The sequence below is a fragment of the Hesperophylax consimilis genome, chromosome 24, assembly GCF_061612785.1.
Source record: "Hesperophylax consimilis isolate HC1 chromosome 24, BYU_Hcon_1.0, whole genome shotgun sequence".
Taxonomy (NCBI): domain Eukaryota; kingdom Metazoa; phylum Arthropoda; class Insecta; order Trichoptera; family Limnephilidae; genus Hesperophylax; species Hesperophylax consimilis.
This window is the reverse complement of record NC_142859.1, coordinates 21,307,005-21,319,682: the sequence shown is the minus strand read 5'-3', so window position 1 is coordinate 21,319,682 and position 12,678 is coordinate 21,307,005. Positions and strand designations below refer to the sequence as shown.

At 32.7% G+C, this 12,678-nt stretch overlaps 1 protein-coding gene across 1 annotated transcript in view; it reads left to right on the top strand.

Moving 5' to 3' along the window:
- The window catches only part of LOC149412078 (putative gustatory receptor 28b), a 149,380-nt gene that overhangs the window by 29,815 nt on the left and 106,887 nt on the right, over window positions 1-12,678 (top strand). The window contains exon 2 of the mRNA XM_089646294.1: window positions 4,089-4,172. Coding sequence (XP_089502420.1) covers window positions 4,089-4,172 — 84 coding nt within the window. The remainder of the gene's footprint in view (window positions 1-4,088; window positions 4,173-12,678) is intronic.

The following is a 12,678-nucleotide window of genomic DNA, read 5'->3' as shown; positions in this document are numbered from 1 at the left end:
TTATTTTATGCTGTAGGTAACGAAAGATAAGAGAAAAGACCTTGCTCCGCAATACTGATGATGAACCAGATTCTTCCTACTTGTTCCCTTTAATTTATCCTTGCCTTATTAAAACAGGGTAAAGAGATGAGGAAGAGGCTTCCTTCAGATCTACATCATAAATATCCATTGAGGGCCTCCACAGTTGAGTGGTTACGATGGCTACAAATTCGGTTGTCACAGATTCAAATCCCGACATGCCTGATTAAATTTTATTTGAATGATTTGCGGTTCTACGCAATTTATTAATTGAATGTAATCCATTTAGTATATTTTCGGCACGTCCCAAAGCAGTAGATACTTTCAGAATTTCCCCGGTGAATGATTACCTTTCGGAATCAAAGCGTTGCTTTAAACGGCTCCAGAAAGTTGGAACTCTTGTGTGGTACTAAAATAAAAATTGGTCAGAGATATTGCTTTAGGTATTCATCAAGCATCCACGACTCCTTCTACCATTCAAACTCTAATTCTCTAAACACTCTTTGTACTAATGAGAACACACTTTGAAAAATTTAGCGATATCGGTTGACTACTTTTCGAGTTTTGAGAGCGCAAACATACGTAGGCTGTAATTTTATACATTAAGATTATCACAACAGTCGCTTAGTAATTATAATCGTTTTAATCGCTCCCTCTAACATTCGAATTTACATATATCCCTTTTAAGCCATTTTTATTAATCTTCTTTTCCTTTTTGACGCTTACTAAGGAACTTTAAGGTATTCTAAAACTAACGACCCAATTCGTCGTATATTATGTCGTCAATGGCGATTTTCACCCTTTCTTCTTGCTGATATCCTGCTACCCTAATACCTTATACCTGGTACCCGGACCTGGTGAGGCTCTACTCCTATCGAGGACGCTGCGCAGAGTAGTTTTCAATGTCGGAGTAATTGGCGAATAGTTTTAAAGCGGGCAAAACTTTTCCGTGTCTTATTAAGAAGCTGATATTTCAATATATATTTTTATGCGAATACCGCACAAGAGTCTCAACTGCTCTCAAGCCTTCGTCTGAAGCCAGTGGAACTATGGTATCCCCAATGTTTGAAGGTAGTGGAAAGGAAAAGAGATGCGGGAGAGGAAGGTGCGGGAGTATCTGGTATTCAGAGCCATTTCAAGCAACGTTTCAATTCTGAATAGTGGGCTTGCACCAGGGTGATACTGAGATAAATCTTTAACTAATTAATTTAACTTTAATCTTTAACCCAGTCTAACGTAATCTAACCTAACCTATTATTTGACTAAACGTAGTAAGATCTTCGTTTGACTTATGAATTATGTTTGTCTGTAAATTTGTTATGATAGCCGTGTTGATAGTGCCTTTTTATTCTGAAAAAGCGCATGAACATGTCGGAGTAATCAACATACGCCAAGTCTACTATTAATTGTTAACGACAGCTTCAATCTTCATTTATTTAACGTAGGTATATTCGTAAAACTGTACTAAAAGGGGTTCAATTCTTAGCACGAGTAACGACCTGTCAAGTCTTCGTTATTCATTTCAAGCATGTAAGTAACAATTTCAAATTTATAAAACGTATAGGTGGCGCAACTAGAGTTGAGGCAAATAACACATTCATATAAGTGTGTGTATTGGTGCATATATACATATTTCCGGCAGCTTTTTGTCTTAGTTATTACACCAACTGATTTTTATTAGTTAACATTTTGTACAACCTTAAAAACCTTAAAAATTGAAAAATCTTATTCTAATGGAATTACACTACGAAAATTGCAATAACAAAAAACCCGCGTCTTAAATAATTCATATAAGTATATGAACCACTTTGGAAAGTTTAATACTTTCATATTACCACCTCTCATATCAAAAATGCACCCGAGTCCCGAGCACGTATAAAAATGCCATAATTACTCCAATATTCTAATTCGTAGTAGTTCGGAGGACGTTTCATAGAACTATTTCACTCTTTTCCAATATAGCAACAACAAAAAAACGACGAACTGCATTCATTTAAAAAACTCAACTATAAATGATTATCAATTTGAATTCACAGAAGGAAAATGTACTCAAGTTGCCAATGCAAAAATTTCAACTAGTATTTGTTTATATGGGCTTTTACAAATATGTACATAATGATTCAGTAGAACAGTAATCAAAAGTAAAATTTTCTTGTAAAATAATATAAAACCAATGGAGAAGAAAAATAGTATGCTATTCTTAATTATAATTATTACATAGATAAGTTATTATAGACTTCTTGAAACTATATTCCATTGAGTCAAACGGATCTATAATTCCTGCGAAAGTGTTGCCAACTGCATGCAATCTAGGTAGTATCTATATGACTCAGTCCTGATATTTTTGTTGCAATTAAAAATAATTTTCGATCGAGTAGTTCTAGTTGGTATATTGAAGGTGATTATTGAGAGTAACCTGAACAAATCAAATAAATGTTTAAGCATTTTCACTGACTTGAAGAAATTATTTGACAGCATTTATCATGAAAGACTTGTATTAAAATTAAAAGAAAATGGCATTGACCACACATCCCTTAAATGGATAGAAAGCTTCTTAGCAGAGAGACCTCAAATGCCAAAATTAAACCAAACATTTATTACACCACTTACACGTAAATTTGGTTTCCCTCAAGGCACGGTCCTCGGACCATTATTATTTATAATATATGTAAATGACAAAGGTGTTTTAATATCATATGCAGATGATACTGCCTTATTGATAAATGGTCAAACATGGGAACTAGTCAACAAACTTACAAAAGAAGATACTTTAAAATCATCGTTTGACAGTAACTTACTTACACTTAATTCAAAAAACAGCATTAATGTCTTATTTCACTTTTAAAAAATACTTAAGGAGAACTTTGATATTATAATCTACCATGAAAAATGTGACAAAGTAAACTGTAAAAAAATTTATCCTATTTGTACTGTAATTAACTCTTATTCTGAAATTGAATATATGGGTGTGATCATTGATCAAAACCTAAAGTGGAACAACCATATTACAGAGTTAATAAAGAACATAAGGAAATGGTAAACTAAACTCAGTAAAAGTTTCGCAAAAAATCATCATAAAAATAATACATTCGAAAAATCCTACCTTCTCAACAAAATCATTTTTCAAACTGTTTGTTTAAACTAAGTATCGACGACACATTTAAACAATCTTCCATTAGCAAAATATGTAATGAAAAGAATCTCAAGAAATCTAAAAACTAATTGGAAAAAACATAAATTTATTAAATTTAATTTTAAAACAACAAAAATGCCTAAACATTATATTTACCAAGCCATAAAAAATTACAATCATCTCATTTCTAAATTGCGCTGTATTATCAACCAAATAAAATAAAAAAATCATACTTATATTATTATAATATACAACCAAAGTAAGAATCGTGACTCTTTTATCAGGCACAAGAGTTCCTCTTTTCTGATGAGGTATACATGACCAAACATAAAAGAAATAAAATTAAATATATATTTACAATGTAACTCAAATTCTTTATATTACAATCAAAAACTTTGCCATAACAGAATTGTTCGATGATTAGGCAAATATGTATAAATATATATATTTAATATATATACTCTTAACTAAATATAGCAACGACATGGATCTGATTAATAATTAAACGTTGATTGATTGATTGACTAAGTTTCTTGAGAAGCGAATAGTTGGAGAACTCGCGCAAGGCGGCTGTGCGTCAATCATGTATAGTTTGACAGTATTGAAATTCTGCGAATTACTCCTTCAGATTTTGATAAAATATTTGTACTACGTACCTATATATAGAGCAATATTTGGAAATATACAATATATCATACATATTATGTGTTTAAATGGTCAAACTTCATACGAAGTAATGGATTAGGTAGAACAGCACTAAGGTTATGTTAAAAAATTTCAATAAATGCATTTTTTTTGTGAAAATGTTCAAGGTTGATGTTCGGACATATATACCGATAGACATTTTCAACAATTACTTCCTACCTTCCCGTCCTTGTAACCCTGTCACCAAGAGACGAAAGGTAAGCCAGTACAGTTTCTACACCGCCTCTGTAAGGTTGCATTCAAAGTGTGGTGCAATTTTGCCGTGGAGTTTCTTTACGTGCTGGCCAAGAGGAACATTGAGGACACCATAACCAAGGTAGGACTTTTATTATTCTTGCGGCATCCTCTTATAGATCCCGTTCGTTCCCCTTTCGCTATACCATATTTTTTGGAAGAAATTCGTGGCCAGTAATTTCCAAGAGCTATCGAACCAGTTATCATAAATTATCTGTATTATTAAGAAGGGACAATAATACGCTAAAATAAATTTAAATATTTAATATTTTACCATTAAAATATTTAATCTTAAGGACGTAAGTAAAGAAGCCATGCACAGAAATTTACGACGCGTGGCCCTGTATATTGGACAGACCTATGATTTAATTTGCTCTAGCAAATCTCTAAAATAAATTGGGAACCTTAACGACTATAAGTGAAGAAGTTGTGTCAAAAAAATTCACCCCGCGACCCGACGTAATGGATAGACCGGATGTCGAATTTGCCCCACCAGGCCTAGAAAGATGATATTTTCGTGGTTTTATTTGAATTATTTCTAATGAACATATTACCAAAATCTTTTTAGATTTTTCTAGAAGAATCCTTCGGGAAAATAAAATATAGGGCTTTCTGCTAATTTTATAGTTAAAAAACGTTTTATAAAATTTTCAAATCGTTTTACATTAAATATTTTAATGGTAAGGCACTTCTTGTATTAATCTTAAATATAAATAACTTATTTCCAAGGGGATCGTTCTAAAAAATAAGTAATATCGTAAGGAATTAGTAGGAAATAATTAATTAATTAGCCTCGAGCAAACCACCGTTATTGGAGACTTATGTCGCTCTAAGAGTAATGGCTAAGACGATATAGTCCCTTAGGGAAAACTGTGGGACGAGAGCCTCCTGAAGGAATGTCAAAGACAACATTCAATTCAATTCAATTTTGTTTACTCATTTCAAAAACATTACAAAATTGTTAATTTCAATGCGTTTTTAAAATATTTTTATTATAAGAATTCTTAGATTAATATTAACAGTGTATATATCAACTATACCAGTGATAATAGAGCTTGCCTTTTAAAGAAAGCTTCATTGATGCAAAAAATGTCTATATCCGAATTGATTCTGTTCAACAGCAAGATTGCTCTCCCCACAGGCATGACCATTGGCAAGTTAGTTCTGCAGGCCGGGAGATAAAATAGTCTATGTTGTCGGCGACGTAGATAACGAATGAATAACAATAACAAGAAATGCATGCTCTCGATGATGACAGAGTTTTAAAACCATCCACGAATCAGTCTAAAGAAATGTGTAGCAATGCGCACATCTCTCCTGATCCGTAGATAGTTCTTTCCAAGCATACCCAAAATAAAGTCAGTGGGATAGAGCCACGGGTAGTAGCCATACTCCCTCATGTAGAGAAATCTCAAAAAAAAAATCTGAACTCTCTCCAACATGAGAGAATACTTTACCTTGTGTGGACTCCAAATCACCGACCCACTTTCAAGTCTACTCCTTACTAAGTAATTAAATAAAACTATTAGCACCCGGTTATCTCTAAAATTCCTTGCAGTGTGTAGAACAAAGCCCAGAATTTTAAGTGAAGTGCTACATGCCGCCTCAATATGAGCATGAAATGTCAGCCTAATATCAAACATGATTCCAAGATCCTTCAATATGCTACCCTAGCGCCTCTAGTAGCAAGGGTTGTGATATTGACACTATTTCACTGGAGTTGTAAGTGTTATTTATATAATAAGGTATTTGATAATATTCAGTGTCTCCAAATTCTACAATTATTAAACATGTAAATATGAACATGTTGTTTACCGTCCGAGTAATGCAAGTTAACATCAACAATTAAACACAGGTGCACATGATTACCTGTAGTAATTATTTGCATATTCATATTAATTGTTTGGTAAACACACGCGGTGTTTTTTTTTTTTTTTTTTTTTTTTTTTTCTTTATTCATGAAATATTAATGTGTACAGTTTTTACATGCTTTTCGACTACCACACTAGACACACGCCCGTATTATGGTAGTCGAAATGTTATCGTAATGAATTTATTATACAGTTGACGAAGCAAAATGCAATTAGGTCAATAATGTATTATTCACGACTATTTAGGTACAAATAATAATATCGTACAATGAAAATAATAATATTAGTTCTGTCTATAGCTAATTCGATTTCGATTACGTGTTAATTATTTTGTTTATTTAATTGGCCGTTTGGTGGCCGAATTACGAAACGCGTCGAGTTCACTGTGACTCAGGCGTTGCTAGATCAATCATTTGCTAGCTTAGTTCTCCATCATTGCACAAATGATGGTTATAATTTTAATTTAATGATCGTGGTAGAAGTTATTCTATTTTTAAATTATTAAAAAACACTTTGTATGGAACCTTCCTACCCAGGAACTGGAGTCGACAACGCTACTAACCTCGTCAAGAGCCGATCGGGTAGAACCGACATTTATTTCGTATATTAACTGCAGAAATATCATCAGAGAAATGCGTCCACATGTGTGTAAGCGTGATTGCCACCAAGTTGATAGAATGCATTGTCATCGACAATGAGTCTTTTTTCAGTTCGATCGGATGTCGGGTCGTTGTAAAATTTAACAAATTTACTAGTAAGGGGGATATCATTGATGTATTATATAGTATTTCACCTAAAAATGTAGACAATTTGTCTCGACGCCATCTAGTGAGAGAGTTAGCACTTACAATGCCTTTCTCATATAAAATAAAGTTGGTTGTTTTCAGGTGAAAAAATGTAACAAGCAGTAATTGTTGAATGAAACACTTGTATATATTGAATTATTTCGCGGATAAGAGATAAGCCGCCATAGCTCAGTGGTCAGAGCTGTCGACCGGAAATCGAAGGGACACGGGTTCGAGTCCCGTTGGCGTCATGTATCTTTTATCAGGAGATTTTTCAATGTGGATGAGTGTTTCAGGCGAATAATTATTGCAAAAATAATTGTTACCCTTTGTGCTATGCATAAAAAATCTTGTCTTAAACATTAGTTTACCAAAAAAATAATTATGTATTATATGTCTATTGGGGATATATTATATAATTGTCTAATACATTGAATCTCAAATGCCACGGAAACAATACTGTCGTATTATTACGATTGGTTCATAAGAGTTACCATTCGCTTGCATTCAACATTTTATTTAAGATATTAATTTCGGTTGTCGGTGCATGCATGCGTGATGTGAAATATTAATATGTAATGCGTAAACATATTAATGTTAAATTAACTTTTATTTTTGAAAATAAATAAGTATTAGTGTTTTATTTTTATAATTGATACTTATAAATCTATGTATAAAATATGTATTTAACTAATGGTTTTCATTCGAATGGTGAATTTCTGATCAACTCTTTTTATTTTTTGATAGGCAATGATCCCGCGGCAAGTATTTCAAAAATAAATTTTACAGATCCAGATAGATTTTTTTAGACACTGACAAGATCTTTTTTGTCACCACACAGGGGCGCATGCGCGTTCCGATGAGCCAGCGGTGCATTTTGAAAGCCCATGGCGGAAAATTAATTAATAATCATTCCTACATAACAACCTCTCTCCTTTTTCCGAAACCTTCTGATAAACCACTTTATTAATTTTTTGTGTTGAATAAAGTTAATCTTTAGAAAAATATAATCGCTTCATTTAGTTCGGTAACAACCGGAGACCCTGCGCAGAAAAAATCTACGATGGCTGCTCTACAAACCGTAGTGAACTTTACTTTTCTGCGCACAATTTTCGGTTTCAATGTCAATTTCGTACGATTACCGAGCCAGAGCGACGACGGGCTTAAAAACATCCTTAGCAGTAAGCATTATTCGCCTAGACACGTCCGCGATGTTTGGATAGATTTCTGGAGTATCGATGTAGTCAACAACGTTCACATTGATAACCCAAAAATGTCAAGAGTTCACTAGATTGGCTAAATTAATAAGTAGATATACCTAAACGTCATACTTATTCAATTACTGTGAGTGTATCGGATATATACGATATCCTAACCAATACTTCAATACACTACATTGATAGTTTGGACAGTTAAAATGTTTTCGATTAGTTCTAGTACTATTTTGGTATGTGGTTGGTTATGAAATTTGAACATACCGGCGTATCTAGGTAAATAATATCTTATCTGAGGTGACTTTGATCTCTTTCCCCTTGGGAGAGCAATCTTTTACTGAAAATAATGTCGCAGTTCCCATTAGCCGATATGTCAAAAATATGACGTCTCTCATTTCCTGAGAAGCTGCGTTACCGGGCACATCTTTAACTTCCTCTTACACCCACCTCCCCTTCTTCATCTCTCCCCAAACAGGGTCGGATTGTATCATTATCACGGACGGTAGCTTTACATTTTTGGGTTACAGCATATTATTGGCCTCACATCCGTGCCACATGCGTGATGTGTGAAATTCAATACATTTATTTATTTAATAATAACAACGGTATAAATATACCATAAACAGTAAATCAAATACAATGACATCAGAAAGTATAAAATGATCAGAAACTCCATAATGATATTAAAGTAAGAGATGCAGGTACACGCAAAACTTCTAAGTAGACTTTCTAGGTTTAATTAATATTTATTGAAAATATATGATATTATAGCCTTCTTGCAGTTACTAATTTTACTACTCTATGTATAATTTTAAAGAAATGCCTTACAGTTGTGGTATTTTTTGTATTCCTACAAAATAATATACCATTAAAAAGAATTATCGAAGAAAGCAAACACTTTGTGGCTTGACATTATACAAAATGAAACAAACACTTAGTTTTAAACCACTTTATTTCGAGTTATATTCGTCTAACTTTTTTAGTCTTTTTTTCATTAAAAAGTCTTAGTCTTTTTTTCATTAAAAAGAACTTATGTTCTACTTTGAAAAAAAAACAGAAAAAAAATCGAAAGTATGTAAGTATCATTCTTTGCCGTAAACGATACTCCATGTGCTCTGGAACCATATCCACTGCAGAACACGTGGTTGGAAAATGCAATATCTCACTCACATTGCTTGTGAGCCAATCTACTCGCATAGTAACTTTAGGGTGGGGCATGTCATGTCACTCGCTCACACTATTACCAAACCTGCATGAGGGGTTAAGGACATTATGTGCCGCGGGATGACCTTTATCAGGTACCAAATTACTGACCAGTTGTTAGTCAGCATAAAGTGGTGAGATTATTGTGTAGTTTTTTTTATGAAGTTAACTATATTTTGCTAATTATTTAATGGTAAAACATGAAATGTGTTAGCTCTAATAATTATTTGCAATAAAATGTATTATATATATATAATACATTTTATTGCATTATATATATATATACAATAATTATAAGGAAAAATGGTATTAAAATGCTTGGGGTCACAGAGTCACCCCTCAAGGCACCCAAATTTTTGTTTTGAATCTTGCATGCCGAAGGTTAAGTACATATTTTCTAAAAAATCTTACGTGAAATTAAATATATTCAAAAATAGAACAAGATATTTTTCACAGCATATGTCAGAATAATATTAACCGGGAGCATTTGTCTTTCTTTTTAAAAAAAAATCACTGCTTCTACAAACTTTTTATCACTGGATTGGCTCGATGGTAGTAAGCCTCCAAAATAAAAAGGGCATTAGAAAAATAAGTATCTTTTGAGAATGTGAATAGATTTTATGAATATTTAATTCCACCCCTGCTCTTACTGACCCCTTCCTCTCGAACTTCCAACTTCTCTCCTCCTTAACATTCCCGGTCTCTGTGAAACATGAATCGGTTTCGTGAATAATAGGGGTTGAAGGTTCCAGTGAAAAACAACCTTCGTTTACTTTTTCATTCATGCAAATCGTTTCTCGGATTGGACATGATTATTTATTCGGTAAATACGCCAACGTAAACACCGTGAAAAGCGCCAGAAAACTCTGAATTAAATGTGGAGAAAACACTAATAATACAAGTTTACTGAAAACAACACATTTAAAGGGGGGAAATATGACCAACACCTCGCCAGGTTTGTAAAAAGTAAACAACGTTAATAGCACAAATAATTAAAAATTTTAATTGTTTTTTTAATAAATGTCTGCTTTTAATGCCCTGTTTCAGCAAAACCTCTAGATCACATCTTCTAGATAACATTCTAGATCACATCTAGAAGGTTTTGGTTTCACCCGAGTTTGCTAATGTTTTTCACTTACACACTTAATTTTGATCAATGTTTTAGTTTCACGTACCTACACATTTTCGAATTGAAGATTCCCTAAAACCCTTAAAGTGAAAGATATTTTTTTGTTTATATGTTGAATAAAACTTGAGGGTTTTATTTACGTCGAGTCTAGAATTACGTACCGAGTTCTTACATATTATTTTCAACATTTGTAAAAAATTATAAACATATTTAAAAAATGTTAGGCTTGTAACAAGCCTAAAATCATTGACTAATCAATGCGGTTCAAAGGGAATCTATGCAATTCCCTTGGGTACTCCAAGAGTACAGTGTCGCGTTTAGTGAGGGTTAAATCCCGCGGGCATTTTTGTCCTTCCGGATCATACAGGGTGTCTGGGGGTAAAGTGCGCTAACTTCAGGAAGTGATTCTACATGATGGTTGAAATAAAAATGATAAAATATTTTTTTCTAAATTCCAATGTTTATTTTCCCATGCAAAAAATTTAACTTTTTACTTTTAAAATCTTGTAGAATCATCCCCCGAAGTTAGTGCACTTTACCCCCAGACAGTATTAGTAGTTCTAACTAAGCACTAAGCAGTGTCGTTTAAAGTTTTGTCAAACAAAGCACATAGGTGAATGCAATATAATGACTAAGAACAGACTGAAAAACATGTAACCTATTCTAAATCGATTAACGTACACCCTTGTCGTCGCCTTTTCGCTAAGACAATAAGCATACATAAGAAAGAAAAAAGACTGCTTCTCATTGAATTTTTGTGAGGACCTCACCAATTGTATATAACATGTGCTTTAATACAATACAAGAGATGATTTACACTTATGTAAGTATATAACTATATTATATAATATTTTCTAATCTGTTAATTAATACCACCCTAATTAAAAATAACTTGTGTTTAGGAGGGAGTGTCGTTTTATGTTTTAACATTAAATCATTTTAGGAAAACTACCGTACTACGCCAAATGTAGTGTATGGAGTATTATCGTGCCTTTATTGTAGCGTGTCGGGTAGTATGCAATAATACTCTTAGATGATCTATGTACTGGTATTTATTGAGGAGCTGTTTGTAACCAAAGAGGGCACACAACTAACGTGCATCGCCTTTTTTTCCTTTTAAAACTATATTTCAAAAAGGACCACACTACATGGCCATTAAATTATACAACAACTTTTCACGTAGCATCAAACAAATAACAGACATACTTAAATTTAAATCAACACTAAAAACATTTCTTTTAAACAAATGTCACTACACCTTAAATGAATACCTTACATAAATTAAGTACCTCTGTGTTTTACTTATTATTTACATACATTTGTTAACATGTAATTGGTTTATGTAATAATTTGTATTTGTTGGGTTAGCTGGAAGAAATGGGATGTAACCTATAAGTTATTCACTTTGTACTCTATATTTTGGTGCAATAAATATTTTTTTTTCAATTTTGAATTTTAAGATCTTGCAAGCATTCCATCTCGCTTGCACTCATCCACATTCGTACAGACAATATACATATAAACATTAAAATTATAAAAAATCTTAACAGAATAACGATGTCTATACGCTAAATATTTCAAAAAATATTTTACAGAAAATGTTTATTTTTAAATTCTTAATTTACCAAATAACCAAAATAGTCTGATGTAAAGTGGATTTTAAGTTTATTCTTAAAATTTTCATAATATTTTTCAGCTTCTATTTCTTTAGGAAGTTTGTTAAGACATTTAATTTCTTGTTTATTGACTTTAGGGATAATTATTTGTCCTTGGTATGGTGCTCAATGACTCTATTATTAGCTTATATTTGCGTATTTTAAGTAATGAATTTGGTGATGATCTGGCTTGTAAGCCACACAGACCATCAGGGAATAATTAATTTCCTATAAAAAAATGGGTTGATTACAAAATTCACTCTGCAGGAAAAGTAACAAATTATAATCCAGCCACCAAATACATAAAAACAGTGAACTCACCGGATATATCACTCGCATTGAGTTTGCAGCGATTCTTTAATCTACAAATTCGGCAGCGGACGGCAATTGGCACAATAACACTTGCATTCGCACCATGAAATTATAATCTGTCACGACAAGCTCTCAAGTGAGTAGAATTTAGAATAACAAAGAATTAAAACATTGCAATTCTAACGTACTCTCACTTTATTGTAACATAAATATTTTAATCTTTTAGTCTTAAATCGACCAAACAGGAATAGTGGTGCCCTCTTTTGTCTAACAATATAATTCGGATAAATCCAGCTGTTTAATGCATAGATGACTGTAATTCATTATCACTTCACCTGCAGAGCAAAATCTATGCGAGAATTCCCAGAGAGGTCTATCCTGTCCACTATTTTTAATTTTAAGTTTAAAATTTTAAGTTA